At 40.7% G+C, this 21,004-nt stretch overlaps 3 protein-coding genes across 6 annotated transcripts; all 3 read left to right on the top strand.

The window, feature by feature from the left end:
• The first annotated feature begins 1,464 nt into the window (after positions 1 to 1,464).
• Positions 1,465 to 9,866, top strand: wdtc1 (WD and tetratricopeptide repeats 1). Of its 4 annotated transcripts, XM_015059413.1 has the most exons (17): positions 1,465 to 1,612; positions 1,844 to 1,945; positions 2,072 to 2,196; positions 2,307 to 2,390; positions 3,104 to 3,150; positions 3,528 to 3,639; positions 3,787 to 3,974; positions 4,467 to 4,649; positions 4,726 to 4,820; positions 5,044 to 5,159; positions 5,242 to 5,317; positions 5,422 to 5,515; positions 5,593 to 5,763; positions 5,864 to 6,099; positions 6,349 to 6,514; positions 8,059 to 8,251; positions 8,522 to 9,866. In XM_015059413.1, the coding sequence occupies exons 3-17, from the start codon at positions 2,149 to 2,151 to the stop codon at positions 8,717 to 8,719; spliced, it is 2,007 nt and encodes a 668-aa protein (XP_014914899.1). In that variant the 5' UTR covers positions 1,465 to 1,612; positions 1,844 to 1,945; positions 2,072 to 2,148; the 3' UTR covers positions 8,720 to 9,866. The 4 variants fall into 4 exon arrangements, with proteins under 4 accessions (XP_014914899.1, XP_014914901.1, XP_014914900.1 ...); XM_015059415.1 differs by lacking the exon at positions 1,844 to 1,945 and having other exon boundaries at positions 2,090 to 2,196; XM_015059414.1 differs by having other exon boundaries at positions 1,465 to 1,945; positions 2,090 to 2,196.
• A 1,323-nt stretch (positions 9,867 to 11,189) lies between these two features.
• On the top strand, positions 11,190 to 15,199 carry LOC106964120 (transmembrane protein 222). The gene is made up of 6 exons (XM_015059410.1): positions 11,190 to 11,368; positions 11,590 to 11,674; positions 11,832 to 11,863; positions 11,948 to 12,044; positions 12,150 to 12,280; positions 14,861 to 15,199. Exons 1-6 carry the CDS (start codon positions 11,250 to 11,252, stop codon positions 14,946 to 14,948), a joined length of 552 nt encoding a protein of 183 aa, XP_014914896.1. The 5' UTR covers positions 11,190 to 11,249; the 3' UTR covers positions 14,949 to 15,199.
• Positions 15,200 to 17,192: 1,993 nt separating this feature from the next.
• Positions 17,193 to 20,146, top strand: tpbg1a (trophoblast glycoprotein 1a). Its single transcript, XM_015059409.1, has 2 exons — positions 17,193 to 17,874; positions 18,086 to 20,146. Exons 1-2 carry the CDS (start codon positions 17,612 to 17,614, stop codon positions 19,053 to 19,055), a joined length of 1,233 nt encoding a protein of 410 aa, XP_014914895.1. The 5' UTR covers positions 17,193 to 17,611; the 3' UTR covers positions 19,056 to 20,146.
• Positions 20,147 to 21,004: the final 858 nt, after the last annotated feature.

Genomic DNA, 21,004 nt, shown 5'->3' with positions numbered 1-21,004 from the left:
TAAGAAATGTTGCTATCTACTGCAGAGCATTCCATACCAACTGTGTCAATTTGCATTGTTCAAGATACAAAGTGACAATCGTTTATTGTCACTTTGACAATAGACGATTTAATGTAATCATCTATTGTCTGCTTAAAGTTTACCAAAAGACTATATGTTTATATAACCTGAAAATTAGGAGCCCTTAAGAGTTGTTTTGGGTTTTTCAGGGCTCCTCAACTTTCATGTTTTTGCAAGAGACAACTGGCCCTAAAGGAGATTCAAACAAAATAAGTGGGAGTTAAGCATAGAACAAAAGGAATAACATAAAATCAAAATAAATGATCACATTTCAGTATTTTTTCGAACCACATTTCTCCATGATTCAATGAAAGTCTTAACAACATCAAAATTATATTCTGTGGTTTAAGTGCATAGGTACAAAAAAATAATATACGACAATGTGTATAGGCACAAAACATGTATTGGTACAAATTAAAAATTTGGGTTTGGGGGCTAACTGACCTTCACAAATAGTCAAACCTTTCTTTGTTTCAACTCAAGTGGGTTCCATCCTAGAATCCCTTTGTGACTTCAGGTCTACCTACTTAATGTCCCTTCAGTTTGACCAAAATCCAGATAAAGCCTACCTGTGTTGATTAGGTTGCACTGACCAACCATTGGCAAGCATACTCATAATATTCTGCTTTTTAATCGCCCACTCACCTTATTGACTTTACTTCATACAACTCTGCTTTTACTTTGTAAAGATGAATTAATAGTTTCTTATGGTGTAACAGTTTGATATTGCAAAAAAAAAAAGAAAAAAAAAAGAGAAGTGATGCTATGACAAATGCTGATGCTGCCTTGTTGGAGATTATGACATCGACAGCACATCTGTAATTCCCTATCACTTTGATCTTAGATTGTAAGTGAAGTTTGTTATTAATTTACTTCCACATAGAAAACTTTAAAGGGAAAATAAAGATTTGATTGTAGTTTTTTCTTTATCTTACCATAAAAATGAGTGCCATATTTTTTGCTGTATATCGATTATTGAGACTGTCAGTTTTATGTGTGCTGCTGGATTACAGGGGTGAATCTTTAATTTTGATGTATTCGGCCAAGTTTAAATAAAAAGAGAGACATAAATAATAATAATAATAATAATAATAATAATAATAATAATAATAACATTTATTATAATTTTAACACAAAGGAATGCTCGTTTTATTTGATTATCTTATGTCAGCCTTTTGACTTTTTATGATGAAAGAGATTTTAAATTGTTTGCTTTTTTTATTTGTGATATTTGTAACTATTGTGTGTATTTTGGAGGGTCCTACTGGTTTTCTGCTGAAATTTTACAAATTTCCCCACTGAAAAATGTCTATTTATATTCGTTTTTACTTTGTGGCTCCCTCGCCTGTGGGATGCTTTTATTCTGAAAATCTCTCGGCCCGGATGTGTTTGGTCCGGCGGAACTAGGTTAATTATGTCCAGTGGGAGGAGGTTTGTGTTCAACTTAAAGAAGGCATTTGCCTGAATCCTGTCAAGAAACTCACAGTGTCTGTTAGTGGTGTTTGTTAAATGGACAGTTTTTGACAGAAGTATTTTTATGACAAGCAAACCGGTGAGATTTATTTGGTTCTTGTACTTAGTCATGAAATCTTCGCGGATATTTACGAAGGTCTACATGAAGTAGACGTTTTGTTTAGCTAGCAAGGTAGCGGCAATGCGCTAACACCAGCTGATATATTAACGACATGGCTCTTAGAGGCCCGATTTAATCGGGACTCAAAAGGAGTCTGTGAAGCTAACAGTGCTATAACCTTTAGATAAGTGCTTTTGTTGTGGCAAACAGAGGGTTGTCGTTGCTGCAGTGCTAACAATAGCTGCTCAGCTAGTGTCTTCGGCTTACTGGAGTTCGTGATAGGAGCTAAACGCTCCTCTCTTCAACACTGTGGTGAGCAAAGTCTAACCTTATCCGTATCTGCTGTGCCTGTGTGTTTGTCGAGAGACGCATTTCGTATTCTTGATGTTTATCGTGGACAACTTTTTCTGTCGCGATGCTACAAATGTCAAATTACAGTTTGATCACAACAAACAGACGTAGATGCTGTCTGAGCTCTGACCCCAGAAAGTTGATTTCTGCTTCGTGGTGAGGCCATGGCTGCTGTCAACATCACCAGGGAGATCCTGCACAGGCAGATCAGGGTAAGCACACCAAACCCGAAACTCTTAAGGGTTTCTTTATATAATTCATCTGAAATAAACTTTATTGTTGTTTTTTTGTATATTAATGAGATGTTGCTTTATGTTTTTAGGACAGGAGAGCGCCGAGCTTCCAAAGGTCTTTTCATGTAACTGACCCCTTCATTAAGAGACTTGGACTGGAAACTGAGCTCCAGGTCTTTAACATCAAGCACTTTCTACAGTTTGTTTTGTTTTTTTAGCTGAATCCGAGAAGGGAAGCATGGTTGAAAATTACAGCTGCATAATGTAAAAAAAAAAAAAATCATAAGTTGGTGGTATTATTGTTAAACATTTCAGTGATGATATTGATTGTAATAAATCTATCTTTCAATTATGATTACAGTGCATCCAGCTTACATTAACATCTGTGTCATTATCTAATAATGCATATCATTTGCAATCAGTATTAAGACTGAGTTACTTGAAGTCAGGGATGCCACTGCTACGTATAAAAGAAAGCCATGAAATTTGCAGCTCAGTTTACTGAGTTTGTTTCTCATTTAACCAGTGACATACATTGTACTGCACAACTTCTGTTTGTGAACAATTTCTTTTAGTCTTGAAAGGCATGCAAACATATGTTAGGTCACACTGGTTTTCAGACTTGCATATCGAAAGTACTACGCCGGCTGTGTGTTGGCGTCACTCACATCCTGAGTTTTTAGATTCTAGAGATGAGCATGGAAACATGGATTCATCACCACTTCATTTTTTTTCCTGATGTTGTGCAGTCTGTGGAGAAAATAGCAGTCAGGAAATACTCCATTCTCAACAGTCTTTGACGTTATGCACCGATGATGTTACATTTACAGCATATTGTTCACAACCTAATGTATCTTTTCACAATCAATGCCACCTTCCTCTACAGGGCCATACTGGCTGTGTGAACTGCTTGGAATGGAACGAAAAAGGAGAGTAAGTCTTCAAGACTTGAAAATGTGTCAGTATCTTGGTGTGTTTTCTATTTCCCACGGTCCCCTTCCTGCATGTAGGTGACCGTTTTAGTCTCTTAGCTACGTTTGGAGAGATTTTACTTTATCCACTGACCGATGTATTAGGCCTTTATTTGCTTGTTTTTAAAATTCATCTCTGTACGAAGCCCAGTGATGCTTGTTCAGCGCTAAAACTGTGAAGCCAATAAGACTTCACTGTTGTGTCAGTCAAGCAACTTCAGGCAGGCAAGGCAGAAAGACAACAGTATTTATGCAATTTCTTTTCTTTGAATTTTTTTTCAATCATGAATTTTTCAATGAATGCAGCTTAACTTGTGTTTGTTGTTCTTTTGTACTCAGCCTGCTGGCTTCGGGCTCAGACGATCAACATGCCATCATCTGGGACCCATTCAGACACAAGAAGCTTACAACTATGCACACGGGTCATGCTGCAAATATATTTTCTGTCAAGGTAGTGATACGGTGGGATAACGGGAAAGTTTTAGGGTAAACTATCGAGACAATGGGGCCGCAGATGTAAACTTTGACTTGGATTGTTGTCTTTGTAAAATACTTAATCATGTCCTGACCTTTAGCCTGCGTGTCCTTCTGTTTACAGTTCCTGCCTCACTCTGGGGACAGGATCTTGGTAACAGGCGCAGCTGACACAAAGGTCCATGTCCATGACCTGACCGTGAAGGAAACCATCCACATGTTCTCTGATCACACCAACAGAGTGAAGCGCATTGCCACAGCACCAATGTGGCCCAACACCTTCTGGAGTGCTGCAGAGGACGGCATCATCAGGTGAGAGCCCAGTTACTGGTTTTAGTTATTTTTAGTCAGAAATTTAGTTTTAGGTTGTAGTTAATCATCCATATGTCCTTCAGTCCATGCATGCATCTGTTGTTTCATTAATTTGTCTCGGTTTATCCATTTACCCATTTCTCCATCTATCATTTTTGCAGTTTTTCTTTCTAAAATCTTAAATTGTTAAATACATGTGCAGGAATTTCTAGTAAGCATTTGAATTTGTGCTCAAAACTGAGAACTCAGTTCAGATTTGAGTTTGGAAAAAGTACAGAACCTGGACAGGAACATGTGAAAGAACCTTTTGTTTTTTAGTAATCAACACATGTGAAGCAGAAGTGGATCCTCAGTTCTGTTACAGTGAGCTCAGACACAAGTTTTCTAGGCGTTGATCATTTCCCTCACAATGCCTGTGTGATGTAAACACATCCGGTCCAAAGTCAGAGTTGACGATGTTTGAAAAAGATTTGTTTTTCTTTTACCCCCCAGGCAGTATGATCTGCGGGAGAACAGTAAACACTCTGAGGTTCTGATCGACCTGACGGAGTTCTGCGGTCAGCTGGCTGAAGCCAAGTGTCTCGCAGTCAATCCACGGGACAACAACTACCTGGCAGTGGGAGCCAACGGGCCTTTTGTTCGTCTCTATGACATCAGGATGATTCACAACTACAGGTAAGTTGCTGCCAATGTTCTCCCAGATTTGAGGCTTGTGAACTGAAATAAAAGTTAAGTTTTGCTCCTCACTCAGGAAATCGTTGAGCCAGAACACATCAGCGGCTGTTCACACTTTCTGTGACAGGCAGAAGCCCATCCCTGATGGAGCCGGGCAGTACTATGTAGCAGGTGAGTGCAAGGCCAAATCGTCTCATATCGAAATATTTGACTTATAGACGCATCTCAATGAATTAGAAAATCATTTAGAAGGTATTTAATATAAATAATGAAATTCAAAAACCGAAGCATGTAGAGTGAAATATTTTAAACAATTATTTTTGAGTTGAACACACTGCCTGTAGTGGAACATTGTTGCATTGTTGGAACGACGACATTCTCCTGTGTTCTCCAGGCCACCTGCCAGTGAAACTCAGAGATTACAACAACCGCCTGAGAGTCCTGGTGGCCACCTATGTTACCTTCAGCCCCGACGGCACAGAGCTGCTCGTTAACATGGGTGGGGAACAGGTGACGTCTCCCACAACAAACACCCAATCACATCCTGTTTTCCCGTTATTCCCTCACTGATTAATTTGTGCCCTTCCTCCAGGTCTATCTTTTTGACTTGACGTTTAAGCAGAGGCCGTATACGTTTGTGCTTCCAAAAATGTGCCAGTCAACAACAGGTAGCGCTTTACATGCAGAGTAATGCCTCAGTTTGTCGCTTAAAAAGGAGTTGCTCTATCTAGAACGAGTCTTTGTAATTTCTGCTGCTGTTGCCTTCAATTAGATGTCCAGAATGGAAAGACGACAAACGGCGTCTCTAATGGCATCCACTTACCGCCCGGCCACATTCGCTTTACAGAAAGCAAAACACAGTCCAGGTAGGATTCAGCTCTATCTGCTTTAATACATGGGTTAGCTTTACAGAAGCTCTTGCTTTTTTGCTTCATTCTTCTAGTTTTACGGAGCTTTCTCCTCACTTGGAGAAAATAAAGCAACAGGCCAATAACGCATTCGCCCGCCAGCAATGGACGCAGGCCATCCAGCTGTATAGCTTAGGCATTCACGAGGCCAGGGGCAACGCCATGCTGTACGGGAACCGGGCTGCAGCCTATATGAAGCGCAAATGGTTTGTGTTACATCATTATTACAAAAAAAAAAAAAATACTATTATCTGTATGATTTTAAAGTAGCAATGTAACATTTCTATTTTTGGATGTGACTTACAGGGATGGAGACCATTATGACGCCCTCAGGGATTGCGTGAAGGCTCTCGCCCTGAACCCAGGACATCTGAAAGCACATTTCAGGCTGGCACGGTGTCTGTTTGAGCTGAAGTATGTGGCCGAGGCTCTGGAGTGTTTGGACGATTTCAAAGGAAAGTTTCCTGAGCAAGCGCATAGCAGTGCCTGTGACGCCTTGGATAAAGACATCAAGGCTGCTCTTTACTCCAAGTCGGATTCAGGTGGGAAGATGGGACACTTCTCGTTGGCTGATTTGTAACCTGTAGATATTCTCCTTTTTTTTTTGGTTTCTGACATTTAAGCTGCTGTAGCAATAATCTTTACAAAGCTTTACATTTATAGTAACCTAAAAAAAAAAAGAGAAAAATAGGGAAACTAGCAGTGGCATACGTAGCTTTAGCATTCTAATTATTTATTAGGAAATATCTCAAAGTAGTTAAAATGTGTAATGCTTTTGTCTTCACCTGCAGAAGATAAAAAGGGCAACAGCTCCATTCGTTTCCAGTCGTTCAGCCGGAAAGAGTCCATCCCTGAGGACGAGGTGGTGTTGAGGGAGCGCAGTTTTGACTACAAGCACAGATACTGTGGTCACTGCAACACCACCACCGACATCAAAGAGGCCAACTTCTTCGGGAGGTCGGTGCACCACACTGTCATTCAGCTGTTCTGTTACTAGGGGGCAGTCTACAGCTGTGTGTTTACTGTCAGCTCTGATCACACTGTTTGTATCTCTGCCCATTTTTTAATCATGTAACAAGATAAGTGTCACCAATGCAACAAAATATAAAATATTTATAAAATGTCTGTCCAGCTAAACTAATGGGAGTAAGTTTAGCTGATTTAAGTTTTGATTCAGTCCAAGTCATTTTCATTTTGTCTTCTAAAACGGTTTGACGGGTGCCGGTCTGCGTCTCATCTGGTACTGCAGACAGTGGATCAGTAATTAATTTTTAAATTTATTATTGATGATGGTCACGCCGTGAAACATCTGTTATTTTGAAAAACCAGGATCCATTAATCTGTTTGTGTAGCTGGGCCGTTGCACAAACCTCGCTATCGTGGTTGCTACTACCACCGCCATGTTGGTCGCTCTTCTGGTGCATTTCTGTAACCACTCCCAGAGATTTTGGAACAAGTAGCCGGTTCGCTGGATGACTGATGTGAAATCAGTCTCCGCTGATTTCACATCAGCGGAGACTGCTGATGTGAAATGGTTCAGATCAGCGGCTGATTGATTGGTGTTCTGGTTGTGTTTCAGGCTCTGTACTGTGTGTTTAGGGTCATTATTTTTGCTGGATCTCGGTCTCAAGTGGCGTGCTTGAGACATTTTCTTCCTTTATTGCCCTGTTTTAGCTCTGTCCATCTTCCCATTTCTGTTGCTGCAGAAGAAAGACATCCGAACAGATGCTGAACAGTCCTTTTATGGAAGGACTGCTCTGACCTCTGAACGCAGAAGTTTGCACGGTTTAGAGCATCTGACTAAATGGGACTGAATGTAAATCTATAGAGCTTTTCAGATTGTTATTGGCACAAAAACATGTAAAACTACTTAACATTTCTCTTGCTTTCTGTTGACCCGTCTCTTAAATACTTGATAGTTTTTAAGGTTGTAAGTTTAAGAAAGTTTGGATACTTGTGCAAGATGCTGTATGTCTGTTATGTTCTCCTTTATGTAACCTTTCTCAGATGTCTTGACAACAATCAGACATTGTTGTGTATTTGTAACACAGCCAGCAGACAGAGATGGTGTGAACAGACTGAATGCCATAACAATTAACTGAATATTTCAAAAGTACTATGACTTTAGAGCAGCTGGTTAATTAGTCCTGAGCTTTCAGACATTTAAACGTTTAGTCGGTGAACCCACAAGCGGCTGCACGTCCTAATGTGTCATGCCACATTATGACTCAGCATTGATTAACCTCGTCCGGTTTGTCGTCGCGTTTTGTTGTTGAGCCGAGTAACCAAACGGATTGTGTCACTTCATTCTGAACCTCACATACCAGAATATCCTGCTCTGTTACCTTTCATAAAATTACTGGGAAAAAATCTGCATTCTGCCTAAGTCGTTCAATTGGAAAAAGGGCTTAAAATTTTTCTTGTAAAACTTTAAGATTAGCAACCTTCCCAAGAAGGTTAGACTCAACAAACGAGTCTAAGCGGTTTTATTTCCTCTCCAGCAAGGGCCAGTACATCGTCAGCGGCTCGGATGATGGCTCATTTTTCATCTGGGAAAAAGAAACGACTAACCTGGTGAGGATCCTTCAGGGAGATGAGTCAATAGTCAACTGCCTGCAGCCGCACCCAAGCTACTGCTTCCTGGCTACTAGTGGGATTGACCCTGTGGTACGATTATGGAACCCCAGACCAGAGGTAAACAAACTATTTATTTATCTTTTGAACACTGTTGATCAGCGAGCTAGAAATGTGTACAATTGGATGGGTTTGATTAAGAATGAGATTCATTTATCTTTCAGATTCCAGTGTTCTTTACACAGATAAAGTTTATTGGTTTTTAAGAGGGCAAATTTACATTATTTTATTATGCCATAGTAAATTCGTCACTTGAAAATGGCCACAAAGCAACAATATTGTCGTCCAGCTCATGTTTTATCATGACAGGGCTGTTTTCTTTTCCGGCAGACCGACCGTGACAACGGGCGCGTGGTGGAGGACATGGAGGGAGCTGCTCAGGCGAATCAGCGGCGAATGAATGCCGATCCGTTAGAGGTAATGCTTCTGAACATGGGTTATCGCATCACAGGCCTGCGTGGCGTCGGCCCCGACGGTTCAGACGACGAGGACAGCTCGGAGGGGCCGGTGCAGTGCAGGACGAGCTAAACAGACCGCCGTGCGTTCTGTAGAACGGCTTCAGGAAGCAGACGACTCTCCCAGACTCCGCTTTTAACACCTGAACCCTGCTTCCGCTGACAGAACATCAGCCGTCTGCCGTGTCACCTACCTGCACTATGCACCGCCTTCCCTTCGTCCCACGCCAGGGCTGGTGGCACTTTTTAGGAGAGGAATTGACGAAAAGGCAGCAGCTCCCTTCTCATGCTTTCTAAGTACCAACAGCGCCCGCTCCGCTGTGACGGCGGGCGGGAACGGCTTTTGAGGAGAGCGCCTTCCACATCACTCCCCAGTTTCTCACAAGGAAGGAGGTGTGCAGCACTTATACCTTCTCAGGTTTTTGTCGGAGAGTCTCGCAACACAAGGCGGAAGCGGCGTGGGTTCCTTTGACCTATTTTCAGGTCACAGAACAGATCTACTGTCTTCTCCACGGATGGAGCGAAGCGTCCCAGCGTCCCGCTCCAGACGGAAGAGCCGCACGCACACGCACACACACACACACACACACACGTCGCTGATGCTACGTTGGACTCGGATGGAGTTTGCATTACAGGAAGTCATGGAACGAAGAGTAGCTCCTCATGTTGTGAAGATTGTTGCTGAGATAAAATGTATTTATAGTTTGAACTGTCAGGAAAAACAAGAGTTTCTTCTGCCAAAGTTTACCATCTGTGTTTTAAACAGCCAAGGATTAATGTTTAGGTTCTCTCTGTTTTATTCTGACCTAATTTGGTTCATTTTAGTTTAGAGCTTATAAAAATGCATATAAAATGAGTAGATTGTTGACAAGGGAGTATTTGTAACACAAATAACTTTGTAACATTTTTTTTTCTTTTCGATTTCACTCTATTTGCATATAAGATGAAATTTCAAACTTTTTTAGGAATAAGCAGGAGATTTGTGTTATAACTTGGCTCAAATAGTCGTGACCATGGAGTTCCTGGCTGCATGGCTTCCCCGTTTGTCCACTGTTGCCGGTTTTTCAGCTTGCATGAGGCTTCTCACGACGAAGCGGTGACGTTAATTAAAAAATAAATAAATAAATAAATGCACAGCTGCACCTCATCAGGAGTACAGCTCACTGAATTTCCTTTGACCCCCAATTAAAATAACATGGCTTCCATGTGTTTTACTTTCATTTGCGCTTCTCAGTTGTTTTTTTTCCTTTCTTCCAGGGAATCCTGTGAGCTTTGATTAATTTAAATTAAAATAAGACTATTAACTTCTTTGTCTTTTACATTTTTGTTCCATTATTCCCACAAACATTTAACATTTGCACAAGTTAAAACATCAGTGCAGACAGAATACTATCTAGGTTAGGAAGATGTAGCCCACTGTCTCAAGCTGCTGTATGCTCATTCGTCACCGTGTGCTTTTCTCCTCATTTCTGCTGACTATCGCGCAACAAAATGTCCTAAAAACAGCAGAAATGAGAGTAGCCAGCTCCAAAGAATAGTGCCTCTAAAAGGAACATTTGGATAAAATTATTTGAGTTGGAAAAACTTCTCTAGTTGCTAATTTGAGTTATTTTGTGGCGCTATATTTTATGTTGAAATGGAGAATGCTTCAGGCGCCTACAGTCTTCTGGCAGTGTGCAGTATGTCTCTAGTAAAGTAGAATTGATTTAGGTCTCAATGTGCATGCTCAATTAACCACACACTGACTGATATTGTTCTGTCACTATTCCTATTATTAATCACACAGATTAAAGCATTTACACTAAACTATACACATACAGAATGGTAATAATACCTGGTAGTAATACCTTTTGAACTCGTCACAGTCCAACCATAAAACTGATGGTATTTTACTGAGACGTTCTGTGATGCTCTAACACAAAGCATACAAGACCCTGTACTCTGATTGCCCAAAAATAAAACAAACTTGTGAAACCTTTAAAGATTTGTTAGTGAATAATAGTAAACAGCATCAAAATGGAGCTCTGGCCAGGGATAAGAATTTAGAAATTTTAGACAATGTTACTTCAAAATGATAATAATAATGGGAACTCATACTTAAAAGTATATTTTAGACATTAACACAATTGATGATTACATTTGATTTTGATATTAACTATAAAGCACTTTCAAAGTTCTGAACGTGTAGATTCATGAAGCTGGATGCCCATGAATCTACCATTTTATGGGTATCAAATTAAACAGGGCCCACTTTTCAGATTTTTATTTGTGCGGGGCGAAAAAAATCTTATTTTTCCTTCCCATTTCACAAATAAGCACAAATTTAAGTTTGTAATAAAACACATTGAGGTCTGAGCTTGTAACATAAATGAAGACGAGTTGAAGAAGTTTGAATACTTTTGCATGGCACTGCATATCGGTCACTGAGTACCGAGACGGTCAACTGAAGTTTTTATGAATTTTTACACGATTTTAAATGAAGTTCAAACAAGACGCACGCGTCCCGTCAGATTATATGCCACAACAGCCTGCCATACCCTTCCGTTTCCACGCTGCGTTTGCGTCAGCGTCGTCTGGGTCTCCCTCTGGGATCTCAGGCTGTGATGGCGGAGGTGGACGACGCCGACATCATGGTGAACTTCCAGGGTGATTTCCTAAAAAGCGGCAGGAAAAGCTGCCGCTACCCGTACTGCATTGTCTGGACGCCTATTCCGATTTTATCGTAAGAAGCTAATAAATCCCAATCCTGCTTTTCTAGAGAGGTGAACGCTGCAGCTGACAACTCTTGTCAGCTGACTGCTATTTTCCCCCTCAACATCCGGTCAAAGCAGATTAGTCCTGGCCGTGTTGTTTTGCGTTCATTTGCACAGATGCATTAGATGCACAGCACAGATCGTGTTCTGTTGAACCTGAACTGACTCATTCTTTCAATCCATCCTGCAGGTGGGTGCTCCCCTTCATCGGTCACATGGGCATCTGCACCTCTTCAGGGGTCATACGAGACTTTGCGGGATCTTACTTTGTCTCGGTCAGTTACTCTTCTCTTCTGATTCTTTGGATTCACGTGACAAAACATCAGCTGTAATGACAACTAGCATGTAGATTGTCAAATTGTCTTGCATTTCTGTAGCTTAGTTGAAAGTTTTGGCTGTTAGACCATATAAAATATTTAATTTCTCTTTCAGGAGGATAACATGGGGTTTGGTCGACCCACAAAGTAGGTTTGATAACTAAGTTCTGGTATTTTTATTGTTTCAAAACGCTGTTATTCAAATCAACACGCCAATGATTTATGTTGTAGGTACTGGAGGCTCGATGTGGATAAAGTCTGTGGTAACGGTGCAGCAACGTGGGACCAAGCAGTGCACGATGCATCTGAGGAATACAAATGCAGGCCGGTACAACTGCATACAATGTATTTTATTCATCTTAATTCATGCTGCTGCAGAATTAGTCACGTCTTCTTTTGTTGTTGTTCTTTCCTCCCCCTTGTCGCATTGAAGCACAACCTGTGCATGGATAACTGTCATTCCCACGTTGCGATGGCTTTAAACCTGATGCGGTATGACAACAGCTCATCCTGGAACATGGTGAACCTGTGTGTGCTGTCCTTCATTCATGGGAAGCATGTGAGGTAAACTGTTCACACTCACTTCAGCCTCCGGTCCTAGAACTGTAAACATGTATCAGTTTCACTTTGTTTTTGTCCCTGCAGGAAACTTTTCCCTTTCAACCAAGTGGAAAGAAAAATAAAAAATAAAATAAAAAATACATGCAGACACAATCATGCTATGACATTTTCAAAAACATTAAAGAAAACTATTAAAGTTATTAATAACTTTAAAAAAATATATATTAAAAACAATCATATTAAAATGAAGAAGCAATCTTTTGCTTCTTGATCCAGGCGGTCTGGATCGCTTTCCAGGTGGTAGCAGCTCAAATTCACCATGAAGTGATCGACAAGGAGAGGGAAGAATGTCTTCTGTCTTCTGTGTGGCTGTTTTTGAAAATGTTTCTGTAAGATCAGATGATAAGATAAAATAAAACTTTATTATCCACTAAGGTGGAAGGTTTTCTTTCTCTCTTCAACCGTAAAGGAAAACACTTTCATACAGTCACAGTGTCAACAATTAGTACATAAAATTAAATACCTTGCATGCTACAGGCAGATGTTATCATTTAGTTTGATTAAGAATTTTTATTCTGATGTTCACCTGACCAGGTGGGTGATCTTCTCCCTTTAGCAGACTGACAGTAAAAATGTGTTGTCCTGTATAATGACTCCTGCAGTCGTTGCAACAGGATATACAATATGGGACAGAGAACGCAGCCCAGAGGAGAGACGGCGGAGGAAAACCCCTCGTCTGACTTAGACTCATTCACCCAGACGTTCTTGGATCTGTCACCAAGAACATCTAAAACCCTGCCAAGAACAAGTTGGGCACAGGTTAAAATTAGTCAATAATTTAGGAGGCAAACTGTAAGACTGGATTCAATTAAAAGCAGGAGAAAAATATAAAAACAGCAGCTGTGCATGAAAACCAAGGTGCGTTTAAAAATGAACTTAAGAAGCGTTAAGATTAGATTTTAAACCCTTCTATCACACCTGCTGGAAATTGTAAAATGTCTAATTTATACGTCAATTAGACATTTGAAAAACTTATCGACAAGCTTTTCAAAAGCTTTCATGATGATGCAAGTTAGAGCCGAATGTCTCCGTGTTTGCAAACTTTCAGCACAGATTGTTTAGCGAGTTTTCATAAAATCGGACTTATTTTCTCCAATGTCTCCAGGACATGTTCGATTGTAAGTTACGGCGTCTTCCAAAAGCATAGCTGCTAATGTTTTTACTTGTTTCTCATGTTGCAGCACAAGCTTCAACTTATTTGACTTGGACCCAGTGTGATACATCAGAAAACAACCAAGTGTTGTATTAAGTCGAGGCAAAATGATAGAGTTCAAACTTTAAAAAAAAAAAAAAAGATTCTGAACAGCGCATCAGGCTTTATATCCATTGTCTTTGAGCTCATACGTTGCTGAACAAACTTTCTCTGCAGTTGTAGCTGTATGTTTTGAAGGGTTTGTCTGTACGTGCTTCCTGCATTTAGACACTGAAATGTCCAATTTGCTTTCAAAGTTCTTACTTTAACTGAACACATTCTTTTAAAGGAACCGTTTCTCATCCTTCAGATCCTTCAGAGAGGCGCCGCTTGTTTGTTCTCCTGTCTAAAAATATAAAAGGCGGCAGCAGTCACAGCTGTTGCTCCACCATCAGAGAGGGACTTCATTTGATGTGCTTTTTTTATATATTGTTTGATGGAAATAAAAGACTCATATTTATTCAGTTGGCCTTCCAGCCCGTTAACCCTTTAACCCTCCTTTTTTACCAACAATCTGCATTTATTCCTTACCTTTAAGACTTGTGAGTTCACTTGTAGTTATAGTTTTTTTGCATTCGTACCTACAAGTAAAAACTTTACTTCCTGTTTGCTTTTTAATGATTGAGTTGAAGGAGTGTGGGGTGATTATGCCATGAACAACTTTGAGAAATTTTATGATCTCTCACTTGATGACTATAACTAAAGTATGGAAATAAAAAAGAGGACGTTATCTTGCCAAATCGTATTAGTTCAAAATAAGCAGGTTGAATTAATTTTCTTTATTGACTCAAAATCACTTTTCCTTTTATTTCTTGTAGATAAAATCCTAACACCTTCTGCGTTGAGAAAGCAGAGAGATTAGAAATAAAAAGTGACACAGAAGGATTAATAAAAATGTGTGTGAATATGTGTAGCCCTAAACTTAAACATCAAACATGAGGCGTCTTGTTTTTAGCCGCGTATACGCCGTCTGGAAAAATGCCCCGCTGCCAGAGTCCGGCTCCATTAAGAGACATATGGCACAGAGAACCCCCCCCCCTCTCATTATTCTCCGCTGACCCACATAGAGAACAATACAGCCACAGTTTGTGCTGCCGCTTCCTACACACTCCCACAGCAAAGGAGTCTCGGGCAATTCATCACTGACGGCGGCGCTCCCCTCCGCGCCACCGCTGGAGGTCACCTCTCAGCTGGATGGTTTGGTGGGATGCAGGTCATGGAGCCTCTGGGGATTAAAATGGTTGTGTCCTTTAGAATCGACTAGAAGGGCATCTGTTATAAGAGATGTTTGCAGGTGTTGTCTTTAACACACGGTCTCTCTTTCCCCTCAGCTGGGCAGCCGTCCTGAAGACCTGGCTCCCCTTCGTCATGCTCTGTGGGGTCCTCGCCACGTTCATCTTGACTCTGAACCTACAGTAATGCAGCGAGCGGCACCAGGAGAGGGCTTTAGTGATGCTGTGTACACTGTCACTGACATGAGTGGTGTGTGTTTTGATGGGACGTTTGCAAAATATCAAATGGAACGACTCGTTATGTTTAATTTAACAAGCTTACTTGTTGTTTTTAAAGGATTTGTATAATTGTTTTTGCAGCTTTACCTTATCATTTGTATCCAGTGTTGCAGTTCCCGACAGTTGTATTAAATCACATGTGCAATATCAAGAAATATATAAAACAACATAAAGGGGGGGAGAAAGGCACAGTTCTGCTCAGAACGCAGCCAAAGGTTGCAGAAGAGTGATAATTTAAATCTGAATCACCAAACTCTGGCTTTAGTGTGTAGTGCAATGTTCACCTAGTACAAAAGCAGCGATAGCAAAATTAACAGCAAGAATTTGAGATCATACAGTGAAGAAGTACATAGGAATTTATCCATTGAACTGTGAGAAGTCAGGCGAAATCTTGCCTGTGAGCAGTAGCGTGGAGACCTACCAAACAGGCATTCTACACAGGGATTTAAAAGCTTTCTGAGAGTGTATTTTCTCTACTGTAGTGAATGAAAGCTAGTTATAGAAACTGTAATTTGAAACACTAACATTCTGGCAGCATTCAGACAAATGTAATTTCCACTTCGGTTCTGTCCAACATTGTTTCTTGGATATGCACAGACATCCATCCGCATGTTCCTCGAAACAACTCACCAGAACAGCCTACTTTATCTTATCAACCCGTGCAGTGGTTGTGCAAGCTTTGCCTTTATCCATATAATCAGCTTGTGTTTAATATATCACTTTAATATAGTTGAGAAAACATTACTCTGAGTACAGCATCTAGCTCTGTCTGCAGTTATTTAGCACCCAACGAAATGTTTATCCCTAAAAGTCGCTTCAAATTATTACTAATGGATGGAGGTGAAAATGTTGATCTATACCCAAGACTGCAGACAAACACTCCTATGTAAAGACAGAAGTGAAGTAAATATCACGAGCAAAAAGCAGGGAAAACGTTTGGAGAGATTGGTCACAGATTAATCTGTGGACTTTAGCACAGGTTTTGACAACAGATACATAAAAAAATGACTAAGATCTAGAGATGTAAAGGGCATTATATCTAAAATCAGTTATTATTATAACAAGCAATGGCCAATTTAAAAAGAGTATTTTCTTACCTGATAAACTTTATGCTGACAAACAGCACCCAGAGTCATCTGGCTTTTTACCCCCTACTTAGACAGCATGAATAGTACAGTTCATGCTGTCTAACAGCATGAGCTGTGCTGTGAGCCCATCCCTCATCTCTGGCTTGAAATCAGATCCCCAATATTTCATAATCCCTGGCCAAACAGTGTTTCCAGTGGAGAGACTGTTTTTGGTTGAAATTTATCTTTTTTTACTTGTTTACTTCCAACTGTCTTTCCTACACAGATCATCTCTACAGCAGATGTGCTCACTCTGTCCTTTTTTGTGCTATGCCAATAAGAATCTACATATTCATTCAATATATTTCTGTTAATTTTTTAATGATGAAATCAGTCCTTGTCCTTAGCATAGCAGAAGCCCAACAGACTGACTTCAGAAAATACATCATCATTCATAAATACTTGCCTCCTATTTTTAGGAGGCAAGTATTGGCTCATATGTCTTTTTGTTCTCAAAAAGTGCTTTTAAAATCCTTTGTCTGCTATGAAAAGCTGGTTATGATTTATTTAAGTTTCATATTTTCAATATTTATGGATCTTATCTAGCTCTAAAATGTGATATTTATCCTTTGTGGAACAGAGTTTTGTTTTGTTTTAGTAACGGTGCAATACAGGGTCCGCAAATATTTTCTCACGCTCGTAATTTTTTTTTTAAGTTTTGTTAACTTACAATATGCTGGATGCTTTTTCTTGGGAAAAATAGTCACATTAAGGAGGTTCATTTTCTCCGTAATATGCCGCAGGGGAGCGGCAAGTTGCATTTTTCATGAGCGACAGTGATGAATCCGTTTCTGCGGCACCTAATGTTGACTCCGGTGATGAATCGCTATGAGATGGATTTGAAATCTTAATGCTGAAAGTTCTCATCCTCATCAGTTTTTTTGTGAATGAGATGCGAGTCGCTACCAAAGATAGAATGATGTGGGGGGGGGGGTGTAACTTGGGAGTGTCCTCGTTTGAATTTGTCTAAATTATTTATTCATTTATTTGCAAGCAAATACTAAATACTCACTTATCTTTGCAACCTGGAATGTCACTGGAGTAAGACTCAGGACTATGAACAGATCTGCTTTGAAAGCTATCTAACTACTGATTAATAATTGTTGTGTATATTTTTTTTTGTATGTTTAGCAAGTAATTGTTGATATTCTTCCACTGTGTCCTCTGTCAGACGGTGGTGTAGGTCAGTGGCTGTGGCCGCTCTAATCTAATCGTCCCCTGTACCTTTAAGGGAACCACATACCTTTTTTTTAGCAAGCAGATTCAGTTCGATAGGAGCAACCATCAATTTGTGGGAACCCTTATTCCCACAGTGGAGCAGATGAGAAGCCACTACTGCTGGAACAAGCAGCCCTTGCCACTAACTCAGCGTTAGAAGGAACAGGTCGCATTTTTCTCTGCTGTCATTTTCATCTGCAACTTCTTTGTTTCCAACTCTGCAGACATGTGCATTTTGGCAGCTTGTGTTTTTCTAGGAGTTCTCCTTTTGCTTGCACCCTCGCAGTGCTTGGCGTGTCCTTTTGGCTGTGAATGTTTTGCAGTCACCCGCACGGTGAAGTGTGTCTCTAAGGATCTGCTCGTAGTGCCACAAAACATTCCAGGATATACCCGGAGTGTCGTCATCACAGGGAATAACATACATCAAGTCGGACCAGATTCGTTTACAGAACTGCAGAATGTCACTAACGTCATTTTAAGCAATAACAGGTGAGAATGTCGGTGTCATGTTTTTTAGTTGTGTAATTTAAAGCCATATTTGGTTAATGTAACACTTTGTTGGTGTGTGTATGTAATAAAGAAACAGTGGCTTTATCTGTGGCCGTGTTTGTTCCTTTAAAGATGCTATATGTGTTATTCAGCATAAGAATGGCATCAGAACGTCTAAGAGCGGTTGTCACAGTGTTAGTCGTCTTCTCAGGATCACAGAGTTGGCCTCCCACACCTTTGCCGGTCTCACCAGTCTGCGCTCCTTGGACCTCAGTGGTAACCAGCTGGCGTTAATCCACCCAGAGGCACTCAGCATACCTGGAAGCCCCCTTCAGGAGCTCAACCTGAGCCACTCGCTGCACAACTTCACCGCCCTGACCGACCTGGCCACGGCTCTCCGCTGGGGCGGACTCTGGGGGCTCCGCCGCCTCGACCTTTCCGGAAACCTCCTGGCCCTTCTCCCGCCCGGGATGTTCTCCCACATTCCCAGTTTGCAGCAGCTCTTGCTCAGGAACAACAACTTGGTGGCTGTCTATGCGGGGACCTTTTCCGGCATGGACCATCTGGAGACCCTGGACCTCACGCACAACAACTTCGAGGCGTTCAGGGTCGACGCCCTGCAAGAACTAGAGAGACTCGGCAACGCTCAGATCTTTCTCGGTTACAACCCGTACACCTGCTCCTGTGAGAGCCGGGACTTTGTGACCTGGCTGAATAAAACCAGAGCCCGGGTGGATGCTGACGCGGTCAGATGTGCATCACCGGAGGCGTTAGCCGACACCCGGCTGCAAGGGCTCACCGTCCAGGCCATTGGTTGTGTAGTTCCGGTCCTGGCCGAGGTGGCTGACCTCACCTTGCAGACGTCGTACGTTTTCCTGGGGGTGGTGCTGGGTTTTGTCGGCATGGTTTTTCTCTTTGTGCTCTACCTGAATCGAAACGGCATGAAGAAGTGGATCATAGAAACGAGGGACGCGTGCCGGGACGTTCTGGAGGGCTATTACTACCGGTACGAGATAGACTCTGACCCTCGGTTGGGCCACATTGCGGCCGGCAGTAGCAGGTCACAAAGGCATTTGGGACAAGCGCCGTCCCAACAGCTGCCAAATGACACTTGTATAGTCCAAGCCTCGACAGAAACACAAGTCAAACCAGTGGCAACCTCTCCTGCTGTAAACTCCTGATCTTGGAGTTTCATTGAAGTGCATTTTTTTAAAATGAATTAGGATATCATCCAATAATTTATTTAGTTTGCAAATTCAGTTCAAAAAGTAAATGTCACATTCACTGCCAAGAGTGAAATGTGTTGAGGGGTAATTTGTTTAATTTTTTATAATTATGAAAAATATTGACAGGTTTCCACAAGCAGCACGAACTACAGAAAGGTCACAGCAAGAGAAGATGGCTGCTTTGTCCTAGCATGTCAAAATATGGAGAAGCAACAGGGATGACAAGCAGCACTCTTTTTTTGTAAACAAAAAAGAAAGCACATTTTATATTTCATTTGAAAATCAAGGTCCCAGAAGGAAGGAGAGGAGAGGAGAGGATTGCTGCATTGTTGCAATAATTCATGCAAAAGGAGCCCCAACATAGAGTGGATATACTGTACAGTACATGAAGAATCCTTATGAAGCAAAAATTTATGAATAAGAAATTATTTTTTTCATTAATATTATGTCATTTTCCAATTTTCTGAGAAATTGACTTTTGGGTTTTAACTAGCCATAAATCATAATCATCAAAATTAAAAGAAATAGGTGGTTGAAATCTACCACTTGGTGTGTAAAGTACCTGTAGAGTTGCATTCTTTAAGTTAAATTATTAAAGTAACCTAAAAAAATATATAGAGAGGTGTACTTTTAGAATCTCAGAATATTTATACTTGCTGTGTATCTTTTAAACTTCACCATAAAAAGTGCCTTTGTGTTTTCTTAGGCACGTGAAATTAATCTGCAAATAGTTTTCTGCTTTTTAGATAAACACTCTTGGTTTTAGTCATCGTTTATTAGTTAGTCTTAGCATCATAACTCCACACATTTGGAAGCTCCTCTACTGATAGCGTTGATGGCAGCTCAGACACACGGAGAATGCATGAAAAAGTATAAAGTATTAAAATATGTCTTGTATAATTAATACTGTTGTAAAGTTTCGAAGCAAAAAGTTCTCGGATGACACATTTTGTTGCATTTGTCTTTGTTGCGTCACGCGTAGCACAACATGTTATATGAAACACATATTTCTGCTCCAAATAAAACATTTGTTTATTTATATTTCATTTCTATGCTCCCTTACTGTGACTGGAGTCCAGAATGAAGAACTACGGAAAACCATTTGTTTTCCTCCATGTGGCGCGTTCCCACTATTTCTGCTCATAGAGTGCGTGATTAAGTGTCTGCATTCAGTGGAAATAGGACAAAATGAAAGATGTTGTTTAGAAACACACCTGCTGGCTCTGCAGCTGTGCACCCCTGTGAGCATGCCAGGCCTGCCTTGGATGTGTGTGCATTAATTACAACGGTGGTTTCCAAAGTTCCTCTGCTCTTGACCTACAAAGTAGTAGTTGCTAAAGGCTTGTGACCCAGACGACTGAAGAGTACAAATATTGATAATAACCAGCAGGATGGATAATTGCAACACTAATGGCCTCTTCAGAGCTTCCATCATATCTGGAACTGGTGTTTCTACCACTTTTATACAGACCCTCACAAAAGTTTTCATACAACTCCATTTCCTGACATTTTTCACTTTAAAACCATAATTTTTAGTGTGTGTTAGTTTTACTTTGATTTTTCGTCACAATTGTTCTGTGGTTTAAGTAGGTGAACAATCTCCATCCTGCCTAAAGAAAAACAAACCCAAAGCTAGTGTTGTGCATGAATGCATTAAAATAAACCCTTCTTTCATGAAGGTGGAATACATTTCTATTGTTTTTTGTTTGTTTGTTTGTTTGTTTTCTTTTTCACTTACCAATGCTGGGTATTTTGAGATGAACTCGAAGGAAATGCAGTCTTTTAAAGGTACTCTAATCAGGGTTGAACAAAAGATTTACACATACTTTGCAGGCAGAAACTTTGGATGTTTCATACAGAAAGTGATGCAGCATTTTCCTTCAAGGCACACACTGAGTGACTGC

This window comes from Poecilia latipinna, unplaced genomic scaffold (assembly GCF_001443285.1).
Source record: "Poecilia latipinna isolate Pla-1442-1.1 unplaced genomic scaffold, P_latipinna-1.0 Scaffold1626, whole genome shotgun sequence".
Classification (NCBI taxonomy): domain Eukaryota; kingdom Metazoa; phylum Chordata; class Actinopteri; order Cyprinodontiformes; family Poeciliidae; genus Poecilia; species Poecilia latipinna.
This window is presented reverse-complemented; position numbering and strand designations above follow the sequence as displayed.

Excerpts from the sequence above, each read along its gene's own strand:
- wdtc1 (XM_015059415.1), top strand. The coding sequence starts at position 2,149 with ATGGCTGCTGTCAACATCACCAGGGAGATCCTGCACAGGCAGATCAGG. Across the intron at positions 3,151-3,527 it reads GAATGGAACGAAAAAGGAGA|CCTGCTGGCTTCGGGCTCAG; the intron begins GTAAGTCTTCAA and ends TTTTGTACTCAG. Across the intron at positions 5,516-5,592 it reads GAAAGCAAAACACAGTCCAG|TTTTACGGAGCTTTCTCCTC; the intron begins GTAGGATTCAGC and ends TCATTCTTCTAG.
- LOC106964120 (XM_015059410.1), top strand. The coding sequence starts at position 11,250 with ATGGCGGAGGTGGACGACGCCGACATCATGGTGAACTTCCAGGGTGAT. Across the intron at positions 11,864-11,947 it reads GGGTTTGGTCGACCCACAAA|GTACTGGAGGCTCGATGTGG; the intron begins GTAGGTTTGATA and ends TTTATGTTGTAG. Across the intron at positions 12,045-12,149 it reads AGGAATACAAATGCAGGCCG|CACAACCTGTGCATGGATAA; the intron begins GTACAACTGCAT and ends GTCGCATTGAAG.
- tpbg1a (XM_015059409.1), top strand. The coding sequence starts at position 17,612 with ATGTGCATTTTGGCAGCTTGTGTTTTTCTAGGAGTTCTCCTTTTGCTT. Across the intron at positions 17,875-18,085 it reads GTCATTTTAAGCAATAACAG|GATCACAGAGTTGGCCTCCC; the intron begins GTGAGAATGTCG and ends TCGTCTTCTCAG.